Source organism: Scyliorhinus canicula, chromosome 17 (assembly GCF_902713615.1).
Source record: "Scyliorhinus canicula chromosome 17, sScyCan1.1, whole genome shotgun sequence".
Classification (NCBI taxonomy): domain Eukaryota; kingdom Metazoa; phylum Chordata; class Chondrichthyes; order Carcharhiniformes; family Scyliorhinidae; genus Scyliorhinus; species Scyliorhinus canicula.
The window spans coordinates 40934363-40951978 of record NC_052162.1 but is presented as its reverse complement, the minus strand read 5'-3'; the positions used below and the strand labels follow the sequence as shown (position 1 = coordinate 40951978).

The 17616-nt window shown below is 51.3% G+C and overlaps 1 protein-coding gene across 9 annotated transcripts in view; it reads right to left on the bottom strand.

Annotated features, from left to right (window-relative positions):
* LOC119952445 (uncharacterized protein C8orf48-like) overlaps nucleotides 1–13110 on the bottom strand; it is a 77943-nt gene extending 64833 nt beyond the window's left edge. Inside the window, exons 1-2 of one of the 9 annotated variants that reach the window (XM_038776207.1) lie at nucleotides 12976–13110; nucleotides 10655–10951 (exon numbers count right to left, since the gene is read on the bottom strand). In XM_038776207.1, the coding sequence (XP_038632135.1) occupies nucleotides 10655–10934 (280 nt within the window). In that variant the 5' untranslated portion in view covers nucleotides 10935–10951; nucleotides 12976–13110. Of the gene's footprint in view, nucleotides 1–10654; nucleotides 10952–12250; nucleotides 12585–12650; nucleotides 12869–12975 lie in introns of those variants that run through there. The other 8 variants (XM_038776203.1, XM_038776205.1, XM_038776210.1 and 5 more) reach the window with 8 other exon arrangements.
* Nucleotides 13111–17616: the final 4506 nt, after the last annotated feature.

Sequence of the window (17616 nt, the reverse complement as noted above, 5' to 3'; positions counted from 1 at the left end):
CGGTGCTCCTCCCCGCCCCTTGTCAGGCCTCTCCACCCCCCTGAGCCCCTCAGTGCCATCGCCAACGGTTCAATTGCCAGTGCGAAGAGCAGGGGGGACAGGGGGCACCCCTGTCTGGTCCCCCGGTGGAGCCCAAAATACTCCGATCTCCTACCATTCGTCACTACACTTGCCGTCGGGGCCGAATAGAGCAGCTTCACCCATTTAATAAATCCCTCCCCAAATCCAAACCGTTCCAGCGTCTCCCACAGGTACTTCCACTCCAACCTATCAAATGCTTTCTCCGCGTCCAATGCCACCACTATCTCCGCCTCCCCCTCCACTGCCGGCATCATGATGACGTTTAGCAGTCTCCGCACGTTCGTATTAAGCTGCCGCCCTTTCACAAAACCCGTCTGGTCCTCGTGTATCACCCCTGGCACACAATCCTCTATCCTGGTAGCCAGGATCTTTGCCAGCAGCTTGGCGTCCACATTTAGGAGCGAGATAGGCCTATATGACCCACACTGCACGGGGTCCTTGTCCCGCTTCAAGATCAGAGAGATCAGTGCCTGCGACATTGTCGGGGGCAGAGCCCCCCCCTCCCATGCCTCGTTGAAGGCTCGCACCAGCACAGGGCCCACCAGATCCGCATATTTTTTGTAAAATTCCACCGGGAACCCGTCTGGCCCCGGCGCCTTCCCCGACTGCATATGCCCAATCCCCTTGACTAGCTCCTCTAACCCTATCTGCGCCCCCAGCCCCTCTACCAGCTCCTCTTGGACCTTGGGGAACCTCAGTTTGTTCAAGAAGCCCTCCATCCCCCCTCCCCTCGTCGGCGGCTCTGACCGATACAGCTCCTTATAGAAGTCTCTGAAAACCCCATTTACTTCTGGCCCCTTCTGCACTATGTTCCCACCCCTCTCCCTCACTCCCCCAATTTCTCTAGCCGCATCCCGCTTGCGGAGCTGATGCGCCAGCATCCTACTCGCCTTCTCCCCGTACTCATAAATCGCGCTCTGCGCCCTTCTCCACTGTGCCTCCGCCTTTCTGGTGGTCAACAGGTCAAAATAAGCCTGCAAACTACGCCGTTCCCCCAGCAGCCCCTCCTCTGGTGCCTCCGCATATTTCCTATCCACGTCCAGAAGCTCCCCCACCAGCCTCTCCCTCTCCTGTCTCTCCCTCCTTTCCCTATGTGCCCGTATGGAGATCAGCTCCCCCCGGATCACCGCCTTCAGGGCCTCCCATACCATCCCCACCTGCACCTCCCCCGTGTCATTAATGTCCAGATATCTCTCAATGCTCTTCCGGACCCTCTTACACACCTCCTCATCCGCCAGCAACCCCACATCCAGGCGCCACAGCGGACGCTGGTCTCGCACCTCTCCCATTTCCAAATCTACCCAGTGTGGCGCGTGGTCTGAGACCGCTATGGCCGAGTACTCCACTTCCCGTACTTTCGGGATCAGTCCCCTGCTTAATACAAAAAAGTCAATTCTAGAATAGACTCTGTGGACATGGGAGAAAAAGGAATACTCCCTCGCCCTCGGCCTCCCAAACCTCCAGGGGTCCACCCCTCCCATCTGCTCCATAAACCCCTTTAACACTTCTGCCGCTGCCGGCCTCCTACTCGTCCTTGAACTCGATCTGTCCAACACGGGGTCCAGCACTGTGTTGAAGTCCCCCCCCATGATCAGGCCCCCTGCCTCCAGGTCCGGAATGAGGCCCAGTAGGCGCCTCATGAAGCCAGCGTCGTCCCAGTTCGGGGCATACACGTTAACCATCACCACTTTCTCCCCCTGCAGCCTACCCTTCACCATGACATATCTACCCTCTTTATCCGCCACCACCTCCGCCGCCACGAACGACACCCTCTTCCCTACCAGGATCGCCACCCCTCGGTTCTTTACGTCCAGTCCTGAGTGGAACACTTGTCCCACCCACCCCCTTCTCAGGCGGACCTGGTCCGCCACCTTCAAATGGGTCTCTTGTAGCATTGCTACATCCGCCTTCAGCCCCTTCAAATGCGAGATTACTCTCGTTCTCTTGACCGGCCCATTCAGCCCCCTCACATTCCAAGTTATCAGCCGGGTCGAAGGGCAGCCCGCCCCTTTCCCCCGCCGACTAGCCATATCCTGTCACCTGCTCGCCCCGAGTCAGCCCTCCCTTTCTGACCCGCTCCCCATGGCGATGGCGCCCCCCCCCCCCCCCCCCCCCCCCCCCACCCCTCCACTCCTCAACTTCTCCTCCCTGGCCTTTTCAGCAGCAACCTGGTGGCCCCCCCCTTCCTCCCTCCCCCTCCCCCCCCCCCACCCCCCTCCCCCTCCCCCCCCCCACCCCCTCCCCCCCCAAGCTAGGACCCTTCCTAGCCGCGACGCACCCTCCATAGTACTTCCGTGAGTCAGCTGGTTTACGCTGACCCGGCTGCCCCTGCCACACTCCGGCTCCTCCCGGCATGGGGGGGACGTCCCCCCCCTTACCACCCCTCCTTGACCCCGCTCCAGCGCGGGAAAGGGAGCCATTGCTGACCACGCCCCTTACTCCCACCCCCCTCCCTCCTCTGCCCCGTGCGCGGGAAACCAGAGGAAAGCCCGCGCTTTCGCCCTGCCCCTCCCCGCCCCTCCATCTTCAGTTCCACCCCCGTCCCCGATCTCCCACCGATAAATACAAAACAACCAAAAACCCCACAAGAAACACATACCCCCGGCACTCCCCCCCCCACCCCACCATAACATTATAAATAACAGGAAAAAAGAGAGAAAAAACTGGTATAGAGAACAAAAAGGGTCCAAAAATACGGCCAAGTGAAAATCCAGCCAACAGAAAGCCACGTGTCCAGCTTAAAGTACCAGAGCGGCAACGACCGCCAAGTATCTCCTGGTTCTAGTTCGAGTCCAGCTTTTCTTCCTGGACAAAGGCCCACGCCTCCTCCGGGGACTCGAAATAGTGGTGCTGGTCCTTGTAGGTCACCCACAAGCGCGCTGGCTGCAGCATCCCGAATCTAATTCTCCTGGCATGCAGCACCGCCTTCGTCCGGTTGAACCGGGCCCGCCGCTTTGCCACCTCCGCACTCCAGTCCTGAAAGATCCTCACCGTCGAGTTCTCCCATTTGCTGCTCCTCTCTCTCTTGGCCCACCTCAGCACCCTCTCCCGGTCACTGAATCGCTGGAACCGAACCAGCACCGCCCTCGGGGGTTCGTTTGCTCTTGGCTTCCTGGCCATTACTCTGTAGGCCTCCTCCAATTCCAGGGGCGAAGGGACGGCCCCTGCCCCCATCAGTGAGCCCAGCATTTCTGCCACATACCCCTGAAGGTCCGACCCCTCCAGCCCTTCTGCCAGGCCCAGGATCCTCAGGTTTTTCCGCCTCATGCGGGTATCCATCTCCTCCAATCGGTTTTGCCATCTCAGGTGGAGTGCCTCGTGCACCTCCACCTTTCCCACGAGGACCGTGGCCTCCTCCTCCCTCACAGTCATCTCCTGCTGCAGCTCCCGAATTGACGCCTCTTGGGTCGCCTGTGCCCCCATCAGCCTGGTGGTCGTCGCGTTCATCGACTCCAGCAGCTCCACTTTCAGCTCCGTGAAGAAGCGCAGGAGAGCGGCCTGCTGCTCCGCCGCCCATGTCCTCCAGTCCTCGGGTGTGCCGCCGGCCGCCATTTTGGATTTCTTCCCCCGCTTTTTTCGGGGAGCTGCTGCCGCTTTTTTTCCTGCCCCACTTCGGGTGACGACCATAAATTTGACGGGGTTCTCCTCTGGGAACCTTCCCCCACCGGGAATTGCCGTTCCAGCGCCGTTAGGGGCCCTCCAATCGGCCCGAAAACACCTTCCTAACAGGAGCAGCCAAACGTGCGACTTAGCTAGTCATAGCCGCAACCGGAAGTCCCGAACCTCTCTTCTTTGAGGTGTTTGTGTGGGATTCTATGGTGGGATGCTGTAGGAACGTAGAGAGTGAGTGCACCTTTTTCTTACTTTATTGTTGTTTGCAAAATGGAAGCGTGCGAGCAGGAGGAAGGGAAATCAGTGGGGGGGGGGGGGGGGGGGGCAGGACTTTTTGCCGCCATGTGCGGGGGCTGCCAGACTAGCAGGGCGGGCTAGTTAATGGGAGCACAGTTGCGGGGTGGGGGGAGGGGGGTTGAACATGTGGTTCGCGTGATCGAGGAGGATGGGATTGTTTGTTGTTTTGTTTAGGGGGGTGGGAATGCTGACAAAGGTGAGGCAGTTGTTGCGCAGTGGGGAAAGAGTTGATGACGGTGGACACCCAAGGAAGGGCCTGGAGGGTCGCGTGACACAGGCCGGGGCTGGCCCAAGAAGGGATATGGTTGAGCAGCATAGGAAGGGGGTGGGGTGGGGTGGGGTGGGGTGGGGTGGGGTGGGGTGGGGAGCCCCCCCCCTCCCCCCCCCGACCAGGTTAGTCACATGGAATGTGAGAGGGCCGAATGGATCAGTCAAACGGTCATGCGTGTTCGCGCACCTGTGAAGCTTGAAGGCGGATGTGGCTTTTTGCAAGAAAAACATTTGAAAATCGGAGACCAGCTTAGGTTAAGGAAAGGGTGGGGAGGGCAAGTCTTCCATTCAGGATTAGATATGAAGATGCAGGGGGGGGGGGGGGGGGGGAGGAGGTGGCAGTGATGATAAATAAGCAGGTATCACTTGAAGTGGGTAATACTGTGGCAGATTCGGGCGGAAGGTTCATGATGTTGAGCGGGAAATTGGAGGGGGTGCCAGTGGTCTTGGTGAACGTTTATGCTCCAAATCGAGATGATGTTGAATTCATGAGGCGGGTTTTGGGGAAGATCTCGGACCTGGACTCCTGGACTCGCACCGGTTGGATATGGAGGGACTATAATACAGTCACGAGCCAAGATTGGACCAGTCGAGTCGGCGCTAGGTGAGGGGTTCAGCGGTGGCAAAGGAGCTGAAGGTGTTCATAAAGCGCATGGGGCATGGGGGGGTGGACCCGTGGAGGTTTGGGAGGCTGAGAGCGAAGGAATTTTTGTGCTTCTCCCGTGTGCACAGGGTATACTCGCGGATCGATTACTTTGTGGTGGATAAGATTCTGCTGGCGGGGATGGTGGACTCGGGGTACTCAGCCATTGTGGGGGGGGGGGGGGCATTTCCCACAGAGGAGATCGCATGTGGGATTGTTAGCGGACAAGGAGGTGTGCGAACGAGTAAAGGCCGCCGTTCGGGGGGAATGCGACAATTCCTAGACTTGAGGTTCCCCAAGGCGGAGGAGGACCTGGTAGAATGGCTGGGGGCACAATTGTTTTAGTGGAGAGAATAGAGGGCATGAGGATAATGGAGGGCCTTGCCAAATATAATGAATTTCTATTGGGCAGCGAATGTAGACATGGTTAGGAAGTGGGTGGTGGGGGAGGGGTTCGGCATGGAAGCAGATGGAGGCAGACTCTTGTAAGGGCTCAAGCTTAGGGCATTGTTGATGGCACCTCTGCTGCTCTCGCCGGCCAAGTATTTCACGGGCCCTGTGGTGAGGGTGTGGGGATAGTGATGGCAGCATCTAAGGCTGGAGGATGCCTCGGTGTGGGCACCAATCTGCGGGAATCATAGATTTGCACTGGGGGAGCTCGGACGCTGCGTTTCGAGGGAGGCGGTGGGCAGGGATCGAGCGTTTGGGAAACTTTTTGTGGGGGACAGTTTTTCAAGTGTAGAGGAATTGGAAGAGGAGTATAAGTTGCCCAGTGGGAATGAGTTCCGGTACTTACAGGTGTGGGATTATGTGAAGAAGTAGGTTCTGTCCTTTCCCAACCTGGCACCCCGGGGCTACAGGACCAGGTGGTATCGAAAGCAGGACTAGATGAGGGTAAGGCATTCAAGATTTACAAGGAGTTAATGGTCTGGGAGGGAGCCCCGATAGGAGAAGTTAAACGGAAGTGGGAAGAGTTGGCGGGGGTGGAATGGGGGCTGGATTGTGGGAGGCTTTGAGAAGGGTGAACACATCTTCCTCCTGTGCTTGGCCTAGCCTTATTCAATTCAAGGAATTGCACAGGGAACATATGACGGTGTTGATGCAACAGTCAAGAAAGCCCAACAATGTCTCAACTTCCTACGGAAGCTAAAGAAATTTGGCATGTCTGCACCGACTCTCACAAACGTCTACATGTGCCATGGAGAGCATCCTATCCAGCTGAATCACAGCTTGGTATGGCAACTGTGTGGTAAATGTAATATAGATGTATATATGTTAATTCACACTGTCTTTGTAAGCGCAGTAGCACTATCCTACCACTAGGGGGAGTAGCGCTCGGAGCACTCAGGAACTTGTACTGGGCTCCACCCTTGGCTCTGCCCACGGCTCCTCCCCCTAGTGCAGTTGTATAAATACCCGTGTCCAGAGTCAGCCTGAGTCACTACAAGTTAATCGACAGGTAACAGGCTGGCTCTGAAGTAAGTCGATTAAAGCCTAGATTCACATCGGAAACACGTGTCTGGTGAATTGATGGTTCCACCAAACTGCTCGGCAGAAGATCGCAAGAAACTGCAGAGTGTGGCGAACTCAGCCCAATGCATCACACAAGCTTACCACCCTCACATTGATTCTGCCTACACCTCCCGCTGACTCAGGAAGGCAGACAGCATTATCAGAGACCCTTCCCACCCAGGCATTGCCTTCTTCCAGACCCTTCCATCAGGCAGAAGGTACAGAAGTTCTGAAGACCCATACATCCAGACATAGAAACAGCTTCTTCCCCACAGTTCCTGCTCAACGACTCTCCCTTGGACTGGTCTGTTCCCTGTAAGAACACTATTCACGATGCCCTATGCTGCTCTTGCTCATGTATTTGCTTTGTTTGGCCCTTGCTCTGCACTGTAACCAATCACTATTTGTCGATGTACTATTTGTCAATGTACCCTCTTGAGTATTCTTTTTCTCTACTATGGACATACTTTGTACGTTCCCTTGGCCACATAAAAATACTTTTCACTCTACCTCGGTACATGTGACAATAAATCAATCAATCAATAAGGATGAGCAGGTTTCATTGAGGGGGTGGAGGATAGGTGTGGATGGTGCATGGGGTAGGGAAGGGGAGGAGGATAACTGGGTTAAAATGGGGGTGGCAGAATGGGTGGAGGGGAACGGCAGGGAGTGTGCGTTGGAAGGGCGTTATTTATTGGTCTTGAGGTTTCCTGTTTGTTCTTGTTCTGCACTTGGTTGTGTTTAATGTAAATACAAATGCTTTAATAAAAACATTTTTTTTTAAAACTGTTCCAAAATCGTGAGGAATTTCGATAGAGTAGATAAAGAGAAACTGTTCCAATTGGTGGAAGGGTCAAATACCAGAGGACGCAGATCTAAGGTGATTTGCAGAAGAACCAACACAGTGAGTGGTTAGGATCAGGAATGTACTGTCCGACATTATGGTGGAGACAGAATCAACTGTGGCTTTCAAAAGGGAATTTAATAAGCATCTGAACAAAACAGATGAAGGAGAAAGGGCAACAAAGTGGGGTTAATTGAGTAACTCTTGCAGAAAGCCAGTGTGATACCAAATGACTTTCTTCTGTGCTGTAACCATTATATGATTCTATGGTTTGACAGCACCTGAAGGAGGGAAGCGGTTCTGGCAGCGCACCTTATGAAGGATATATTGGGCCTTGGTCAGAGTGCAGAGTGATTTTCCAGAATACTACCCGACTCCAGGGGTTAACTTACAGGAGTAAACAAACTAGGATTGTAGTCCCTGGAATTTCAAAGGTTAAGAGGCGATTTAATCATAGTTTTCATGATATTAAGAGGAGCAGGTAGGGTCATTGGAAGAAACTAATCCACTGGTTGGGGTCTTGGAATAAAGATTAGAGCCAAGCCTTAAACGTGGGATTATGAGGGATAAAAGGGGCCCTGAAATGTCTTTAGCAAACATGGTCAAGGAGAATCCCAAGGCTTTTAATGCATACCTTAGGAGCAAGAGGGTAGCAAGAGAAAGAGTTTGCTCACTCAAGTACAGGAAATGGCTGAAATCCTTAATGAGTACTTTGTATTGGTATTCACCAAGGGAGAAGGACATGACGGATGTTGACGTCAGGGATAGGTGTGTGAACGCTCTTGAGAACGTCAATATATTAAAGGAGGAAGTGTTGAGTATCCTAAATTGCATTAAGATCGACAAGTCCCCAGGGTGGGATGGGATCTATCCCAGGTTACTGCGGGGTACAAGGGGAGAAATAGCTGAGGCCTTAACAGATATCTTCACATCCTTTTTGGCCACAGGCGAGGTTCCAGAGGACTGGGGAATAGCCGATGTTATTCCCTTGTTTAAGAAAGGAAGCAGGGATAACCCAGCAAATTATAGGCCGGTGAGCCTGAGCCTGGGGAAGCTTTTGGAAAAGGTATCGAGGGACAGGATATATGCACATTTGGGGGGAAATGGACCTGTTAGTGACAGACAGCATGGTTTTATACGGGGAAGGTCATGTCTCACCAACTTGATTGAGTTTTTTGAAGATGTGACAAAGAAAATTGATGAGGGAAGGGCTGGGATGTAGTTTATATGGACTTTAGTAAGGTGTTTGACAAGATCCTACATGGCAGACTGGTACAAAAACTAAAATCACATGGGATTCGGGGTGGACTGGCTATATGGATACAAACTGGCTTGATTATAGAAGACAGAGAGTCGCGGTGGAAGGGTGCTTTTCAGAATGGAGATCTGTAGCTAGTGGTATTCCGCAAGGATCTGTACTGGGACCTCTGTTGTTCGTAGTATACATAACTGATCTGGAGGAAACTGTGGTGGTCTGATCAGTAAATTTGCGGATGACATGAAGATTAGCGGAGTTGTTGATAGTGCCGAGGATTGTCAAAGGATACAACAGGATAAAGATAGATTAGAGACTTGGGCATAGAAATGGCAGATGGAGATTAATCCGGACAAATGTGAGGTGATGCATTTTGGAGGACCAAATCTAGGTATGAATTATACTGTAAATGGCAGCACCCTTAGGAACGTTAACATAAAGAGGGATCTGGGCGTGCAGGTCCACAGTTCCCTAAAAGTGGCAACACAGGTGGCCAAGGTGATTAAGAAGGCATATGGCATACTTGCCTTGATCACCGGGGTACTGAGCACAGGAGTTGGGAAATCATGTTGCTGCTATATAAAACCTTGGTTAGGCCGTATTTGGAGTATTGCGTGCAGTTCTGGTCACCACATTATTAGAAGGACGTGGAAGCTTTGGCGAGAGTACAAAAAAGGTTCACCAGGATGTTGCCTGGTCTCAAGGGTGTTGGCTATGAGGAGAGGTTGAATAAATTAGGATTGTTTTCATTGAAAAGACGGAGGCTGAGGGGCAGCCTGATAGAGGTCTACAAAATGATGAGAGGCATAGACAGGGTGGATAGTCAGAGGCTTTTTCCAAGGGTGGAAGTGTCAATTATAAGGTTTAAGGTGAGAGGGGAAAGTTTAAGGGAGATGTGTGGGGTACGTTTTTCATGCAGAGAGTGCGTACCTGGAACACGCTGCCAGAGGATGTGGTGGAAGCAGGCACATTAGCAGCATTTAAGAGGCATAATGGATACATGAAAAGGGAGGAAATAAAGGGATACGGACCGAGTAAGTCAGAAGGTTTTGTTTTTAGTTTGGGCATCATGATCGGCAAGGCTTGGAGGGCCGAATTGCTTGTTCTTGTGCTGTACTTTTCTTTGTTCTTTTAGACGTGATATTAGGAAATACCTTTTCACACGAAAGGTGGTAGAGGTTTGGAACTCTCTTCCACAAATGGCAATTGATGTTTGATCAATTGTTAAATTTAAAATTGAGCCTGATTTTTGTTAAGCAAAGGTATTAAGGTATATGAGACAAACGCAGGAAATGATTTAGGTTGCTGATTAAACATGGGGCTGGATTCTCCGATTCTGAGACTAAGTGCTGACGCCGGTGTGGGAAGTGACATATTACGACCGGAAAAACGGCACAGAATGGCCACTGATCCCCCGTCTGGTGGGGGACTAGCAGGCACGCAGCATATAGCACCGGCTTTAGCTGCGGATACGGCCAGAGAATTGCAGGGCCGTTGCCGGGCATGCGCACGGCAGTGGCCACACACGGACCAAGCCTGCCAAATAGTGATCACCTTTGGCCAGGCCCGCCACTTCCAGACTACCTCCCACCAGTGCCCCCAGCCCTTGCCAATGCTCCCCGTGCCCGCGAATCGGCTCCCCCCCCGCCCCCCCCCCTCCCCCCGACTTGGGTGAACAAAAATAACATGAGAGTGACCCACGCCGTTGGGAAGTTGGCCCATCGGGGGGGCGGAGCATTGGTGGGTGGGGGGTGGGGGGGGGGGGGCTCATGCCCTGAGGCCGTCTATATGGAGTGCGGTGTACTCCTAGAGTATGCCTTTTTGGAGGCGGCGAAGCATCGCAAAAGCAGCGCGGCCCCTGAGTTTGGCGCCAAGTGGATTCTCCGCCCGATCACCGAAGCGATTTTGACGTGGGAGACCGGAGAATCATGATCTCACAGAATGGCAGAATAGGTTCACAGGGCTAAATGTTATACTCTTGTTCTGATGTTCCCATGTTTACCCAATTTTTATGTTGTATATTTTGCAGGAGTCACTGGTCAAGAAAGGGGGATAAAATTGGAGGTAAAAGAAATGAACGATGGCATATTCAAGCTTTCAAAGAATGCATCTGTACAAACAATTGATTATTCCCCCTCACCTTGCTTACCATCTGGAGGTGACAGAGATTCCACCTCCGATTTGATTGCAGTGGCCACTGATTCTCTACTTGTTTCAAAATCCTCATTGAAAGGATCATTAGATTCAAATGATTGACTGTAGGATTGAACATTCTCCTCATTTTCATCAGTGTAGGTTGCAAAGGATTCATCGCTATATTTCGCTATACTGCTACTGCAACTGTGGTACGATTCGCCGGAGCCAACATCAGGGTGCTTCATCAGAACCTGCCCTTCAGTAGTTTCTGTTTCGTTTTGCATGGGTAACAGGAGGGTACCTGAAATAAAACAAATAAGGATGATTTGTAGGTGACAGCCTCCCTAATGTTTTAAGTCCACTCTAAGCATTGATGTTTATGATTGAAGACAGATTTAATTCCAGGCATGTCCAGAGTTAGATAATCTCAGGTGGGATGGCAGGTTTAACGCGGTTCTCTGGGCTATTAGGGAAAAGAGGAAACCCAGCATGAGTTGATCTTGCCAAGGGGCTCCTGCTGGAAAGTACATTTGTATCAATGTCGAATAAGGCCAGGATAAGGTTCAGCTGTGACTTACCCCATGGTAAAATAACCTACCTGCCCTCGTTATGTAAACTTATGCATGAAGAATGCTCATTTAGACAATGTAACTAAAAGTTCATAGAATCATAGATAAATCATAGAATTTACAGTGCAGAAGAAGGCCATTTGGCCCATCGGGTCTGCACCCCCCCTCGGAAAGAGCACCCTACTTAAACCCACACTTCCATCCTATCCCCATAACTTAGTAACCCCACCTAAACGTTTTTGGACACGAACGTTAATTCAGCATGTCTAATCTACCTAACCTGCACATTTTTGGACTGTGGGAGGAAACCGGAGCACCCGGAGGAAACCCACACAGACACGGGAGAATGTGCAGACTCCGCACAGACAGTGACCCAAGCCGGGAATTGAACCTGGGACCCTGGAGCTGGCAAGCGACAGTGCTAACCACTGTGCTACTGTGCTGCCCCCAGAGAACTTACGTCCAGGACCTAAAGAAGAGGGATAAAATTGAGGGACTGAGTTCAGAAGGGACTCTCTGCCATAGATTTTCATAGAATTTACAGTGCAGAAGGAGGCTATTTGGCCCATCGAGTCTGCATCGGCCCTTGGAAAGAGCACCCTACCCAAGGTTAACACCTCCACCCTATCCCCATAACCCAGTAACCCCACCCAACACTAAGGGCAATTTTGGACACTAAGGGCCATTTATCATGGCCAATCCACCTAACCTGCACATCTTTGGACTTACAACAAACTATTCCCATTTTGCTGCATTAGCTGATATAGTTAGGATTCGATGTGTCAACCTAAATTAGCAATAAAAGAAGTGCCCAGAGTATCGGCCTTGATCACAGTCAGATTCCCTGGCTGGAAGTGTATGAGAGAGCTAGGATCAGGCACAGCTGTGAAAAACCACCTCCTGCCAACCCACCACCACCACCCCCAGCCCGAGCCACCATCCCCCGCCCCCCTCCCACCCACACCGATACATCCTTCCCCCCATCCCCTCGCCATGGTCAAACGACAGAAAGTTGGAATGGGGGAAATTACATTTTTAGAAAACAAACTAAAAAACAGTTGAGGTAATTCAATAATTCATCGCTGCCAGGTTGCCACAGATACAAGGATCAGGTTAAGAGGGTGGAAAAATTGTAGCACTGATTCACACACTCTTACTTCCTGCCAGCACATGAGAGTTCAGAATTAGCCCAAGTGTCACAGTAGAACAGAGAACAATCAGCTGTTTAATATACAGTTTAGCAAAGTCAATGAAACATGAAATTCTAGGCCTGAAGAATGAGGTTGAAAATTCAACAGTTTGTTAGCTCCATGAACTGAGTGCTATCTCTCATCGAGTTCCAGTGAAATCATTCCTGCTTCCATTTTTCTTTCGCAAGCCTCTGCAGACTGAAAGTGTCGCCTTGGCAACAGGCACGTTATCTCTCCTCACCTTTCAGCTCAGTGAACTGTGACCCTTGGGTGAGAGGCATTTAGTGGTTTCCTTCAGAGTTTCAATGGGAGATTATGTACCGTGCTCTATTTCTACAGTTCACTCAAGTCCCTGAGAACACAAAGTTAAATAATAAATAACTGAGTTCCTGTGAGCTTCCTCCCCAACCTCACACTGCAGCACAGTTCTTAAAGGAACTGGAATGTTCCATTCCGCATGTGTTCCGAGGGGAGGAATTTCCCCAGAGTCTCAGCCAAGGCATTTGGTTTTATAAGTAACCTAAATAAAGATCTGCTGGAAATAAATGCCATGCATAATTACTTACTGTTAACACAGACTTCTGATTTAAATTTATAGCTGTCCTCTTGCTTGAATAGATGTTTTTATTCCCTGACAGTATCTAGACACGAGAGCATTTTAAGACTCCCACGTGATTCTCCATTGTGTCAATTAATCCCTCCCACTCTGGTTAAATGTGGCTCCAATATTCTAATTGTCAGTTATTCTATATGCACCAATATTTGTATTTATGCTTATTTCATTGGAACTTATTTTATAATAGTTTGGCTCATTTGCTATTGTCGGACTTTGTTGGGCAATAAATAGCTGCCTTGTTCGCCTAAATAATAATGCTGGTTAGAAATGACTTGGTGATATTCTGGTGATGTTTTTAATAATGCACATTATAAATCCACATTATTTTTTCTCTCACTGACCCCACATGAGTCTGGTACACTAGTCAGTCATTCAAGTAACATGAAGATCCTGAGGAATTGTTGGATGGAAAACAAAAGTTCCAATTGTTATGATCCTGTTAGGGGGCCACTACTGTTTAAAGAAAAAACCTGAACCACAAGCAATTAACCGCCAGAACCATGCCACAAAATTTCACTTTTTAAACAAAAAGAATTAAATAAAGTATTAATGTAACACTATAGCTTATGGAGACATATGCTATGTCAGTTCAACTTCTTACTTCCTCACATTAGTTCCTTTATCTTAAGAAATCTAGAAAGGTTCATTCACTTTTCCTGGGACCAATTCAAAGGTACATCACCACCTCTCTGGAATTAATTCGAATTTCTCTTCCAGCGTTCCAGCTATTCACCAAGGTACAAGATTAGTGACCCTCCAATTTCTTTATTGACCTCATGAATCTGGGTCCCACAGCTCTAGTTCAGGCCTCCTGCAACTCCTGTGCAGTGACTTAAAATATCAGAAATCATCCTTGGTTTCCAAACTGCAACCAAGCTGATTACGTCCATGATGCACGATCAATTGCACAAAGACAAGAGTTGAATACAACTGAGGCTTTATTGCTCTAAGATGTATGGCCTCCCACAGCAGCTGGCGAAATGGCTGCTACACGGAGGACACACATATTTATACTCCGCCTACTGGGCGGAGCCAGCAGGCAGGGACTACCGTCGTACCTGTAGTACAGGTCCTACCATACATCACCTAATATAGGTGCAACAGTGGTTTACCACATTCACCCCCTGTTAAAATTGAGTCTGGGGCGGGTGGTGGAGAATTAAATACAACAACTGAATTTTACATACACAATTTTTCTGAGAAAAAAAATGTCTTTTAAAGTCCAGTGGACCAGTTAGAGATTTAACTCGTCCGGGACCTTGATGTGCCGCTGGGAGCAACGCAGTGGTGGCGGCGATGCCAATGCTGGTCTGATTTTCGGTGACTCCGGGAGCGTGCTGAAATCCTCTTCATCCTCGGGTGTGGGCAGGGGGAGGACGGATGGTCCTGGGGGGGTTGCTGCTCGGAGCGCCGGGCCGGAGGGGTGTATGTGGGTGGAACCTGCTGGTGCCAGGTCCCTGAGGGAGACAGTATCCTGGCGGCCGTCGGGGTACGCCACGTAGGCATACTGGGGGTTTACATGGAGCAACGTCACCCTCTCCACCAACGGGCCCGCCTTGTGGAGTCGGACGGGCCTACGGAGAAGGACGGGTCCTGGAGCTGCGAGCCAAGTCGGGAGTGACACCCCGCATGTGGACTTCCTGGAAGGCAAAGAGACTTTCATGGGGTGTGTTGTTAGTTGCGGTGCACAGTCGTGACCGAATGGAGTGTAGTGCATCAGGGAGGACCTCCTGCCAGCGGGAGGCCGGGAGGTTCCTGGACCATAGGGCCAGTTGGATGGCCCTCCACACCGTCCCGTTCTCCCTCTCTACCTGCCCGTTTCCCCGGGGATTATAGCTGGTCGTCCTGCTGGAGGTGATATCCCTGCTGAGCAGGAACTGAAGCACCTCATCACTCATGAATGAGGATCCCCTGTCACTGTGGATGTAGGTGGGGAAACCAAACAGATCGAAGAATGTGTTGAGGGCTTTGATGACAGTGGCAGACGTCATGTCGGGGCATGGGATGGCGAAGGGAAATCTGGAGTACTCATCGACCACACCTGAGAAAACACGTGTTACAGTTGGTGGAGGGGAGGGACCCTTTTAAATCCACGCTGAGGCGCTCAAAGGGGCGGGAAGCCTTCACCAGGCGTGCACAGTGCGGTTGATACAAGTGCGGCTTGCACTCCGCACAGACCTGGCAGTCTCTGGTGATTGTCCGTACTTCCTCGACGGAGTAGGGCAGATTGCGGGCCTTTATAAAATGGGACAACCGTGTGACTCCCGGGTGACAAAGGCTGTCGTGCAGGGCCCGGAGTCGGTCTACTTGTGCGCTGCCATATGCACTTCGGGATAGGACGTCTGGGGGCTCGTTGAGCTTGCTGGGGCAATACAAAATCTCGTAATTGTAGGTGGAGAGCTCGATCCTCCACCTCAAGATCTTATCATTCTTGATCTTGCCCCGCTGTGTGTTATTGAACATGAAGGCTACCGACCGTTGGTCAGTGAGGAGAGTGAATCTCCAGGTAATGCCTCCAATGTTGCACAGCTTCAACGATAGCTTGGGCCTCCTTTTCGATGAATGAGTGCCGAAAATGGAAATGTTTTGAGGGACGGTGTTCAGTACAATCTCGGGGGTCTTACAATTGGAAATAGAGCCTGGTCCCCTAAAATCCATGTTCGGGGTGTCAGACCAGCCGGAGCTGCAGGCGGGTGCGGGGCAGATGTTTTAGCCTTCACCTCGCTGATTGCTCATAGGCGGATCTTATTGGGGTGGAGGTCAGCTTCTCCAAACTGTGTCTCAGCATGGAGGGAGGGTGTGCTGGGGTTTTTGACTCTGGAGAAGCTGAGATTAGCACTGAGGGGGGGCGAGTCAGGGGTTCTACAATTGTTGGGGTTTGTTGATCATGCACTTCTGGGAGTTGGTTACCATTGATTGTTGAGGAGGTGGTGGGGGGGGGGGGGTGGTGCTCAGGGGTTTTGTTTGGGGTTGTTTTGTATTGTAAAATTGTTGAAAATTTGCTGAATAAAAATACTTTTTTAAAAAATGGGTTCCAGTCGCCAGTTTGGGGGATGATGGGATGTCCAATGAGGAGGTTTAGAGATCGGGGCACCATTAAACCTCTCACCAGTGCCTCCGGCCCCCCCCCCCCACCCCCCCAATACCCCAAATCACCGATAAGGGTATCACTGAGCCCCCTGCACATTAGTGCAGGGCATCTCTGGGCTCAATCCCCGGCATGGGTAAGATGCCACCTGGGCAACTTGGCACTCCCAGCCTGGCATGGCCCCTGCCACCTTGGCAGTGCCATCTGGGACCCTGGTAGTGCAACTGGGTGGCAATGCTAGGGTACGCAAGTGGGACTGTGCCACATCATCCGGGGACTGTCCCACCACCCTCTGGATCTGTGCCACATCAGCCAGTGACTGTGCCATCTCTGCTGTGCCTGGCTCAGGTCAGCCAGTGCCCGGGCAATGCCTCGATCATGACCCGCTGTGAATGGGTCATCTTCTGGAGCGCCGCTGCAAAGTCCAGATGGCCCTGGTACATAGCTGTCTGTGACAGGGCAACCCCTGTCCTGTGCCTCAGCCACCGCCCACACAGTGTGCCCCAGGCTTTGGACATCCTTTTCTTTTTATAAATTTAGAGTACCCAATTATTTTTTCCAATTAAGGGGCAATTTAGCGTGGTCAATCTACCTAACCTGCACATCTTTGGGTTGTGGGGGTGAAACCCACGCAAACACGAGGAGAACATGCAAACTGGCTTTGGACATCCTAACCTATGGCCAATACCTTCGCCCCTTTGACTCCTCCAACTGCACCGGCAGGCGAAGGATGGTTATTTACAGCCCCTCAGGCAGTCCCTGCATCTGTGACTGCATCAATGGAACCGCCCTTTCCAGAAGCCCAAAACACATCTGGATGGCAGTAGTCCCTGGGGTCGGGCTTCCCTCCAACCGTCCTCCCCCTCAGGGGTTCCTACCTCCACCTGATGTACCACTGTATGTGTGTGCTGCACACCAGATAGTGCCCCAGGAGCCTCTTCACTAAACTGGTGGAGGGGGCGTCTGGTGGGGTTATGGCGATGTTGGTGGAGGTGGTGACATACGTATGGGTGGCATGGTAGCACAGTGGTTCAGACTTTTGCTTCACAGCACCAGGGTCCTAGGTTCGATTTCTGACTTGGGTCACTGTCTGTGCAGAGTCTGCACGTTCTCCCTCTGTCTGTGTGGGTTTCCTGTAGGTGCTCCAGTTTCCTCCCACAAGTCCTGAAAGACATGCTGTTAGGTAATTTGGACGTTCTGAATTCTCCCTCTGTGTACCCGAACAGACGCCAGAATGTGGCGACTAGGGGCTTTTCACAGTAACTTCATTGCGCTGAGGACCTGGGTTCGATCCCGGCCCTGGGTCACTGTCTGTGGAGTTTGCACATTCTCCCCGTGTCTGCTTGGGTCTCACCTCCACAACCCAAAGATGGTTAGGTGGATTGGCCACACTAAATTGCTCCTTAATTGGAAAAAAAATTATTGGGTTCTCTAAAGTTATTTTTTGAGAAAAGGAATTGGATCAAAACTGTTCAAATGTAAAATTGAAATTTGGGATTAAAA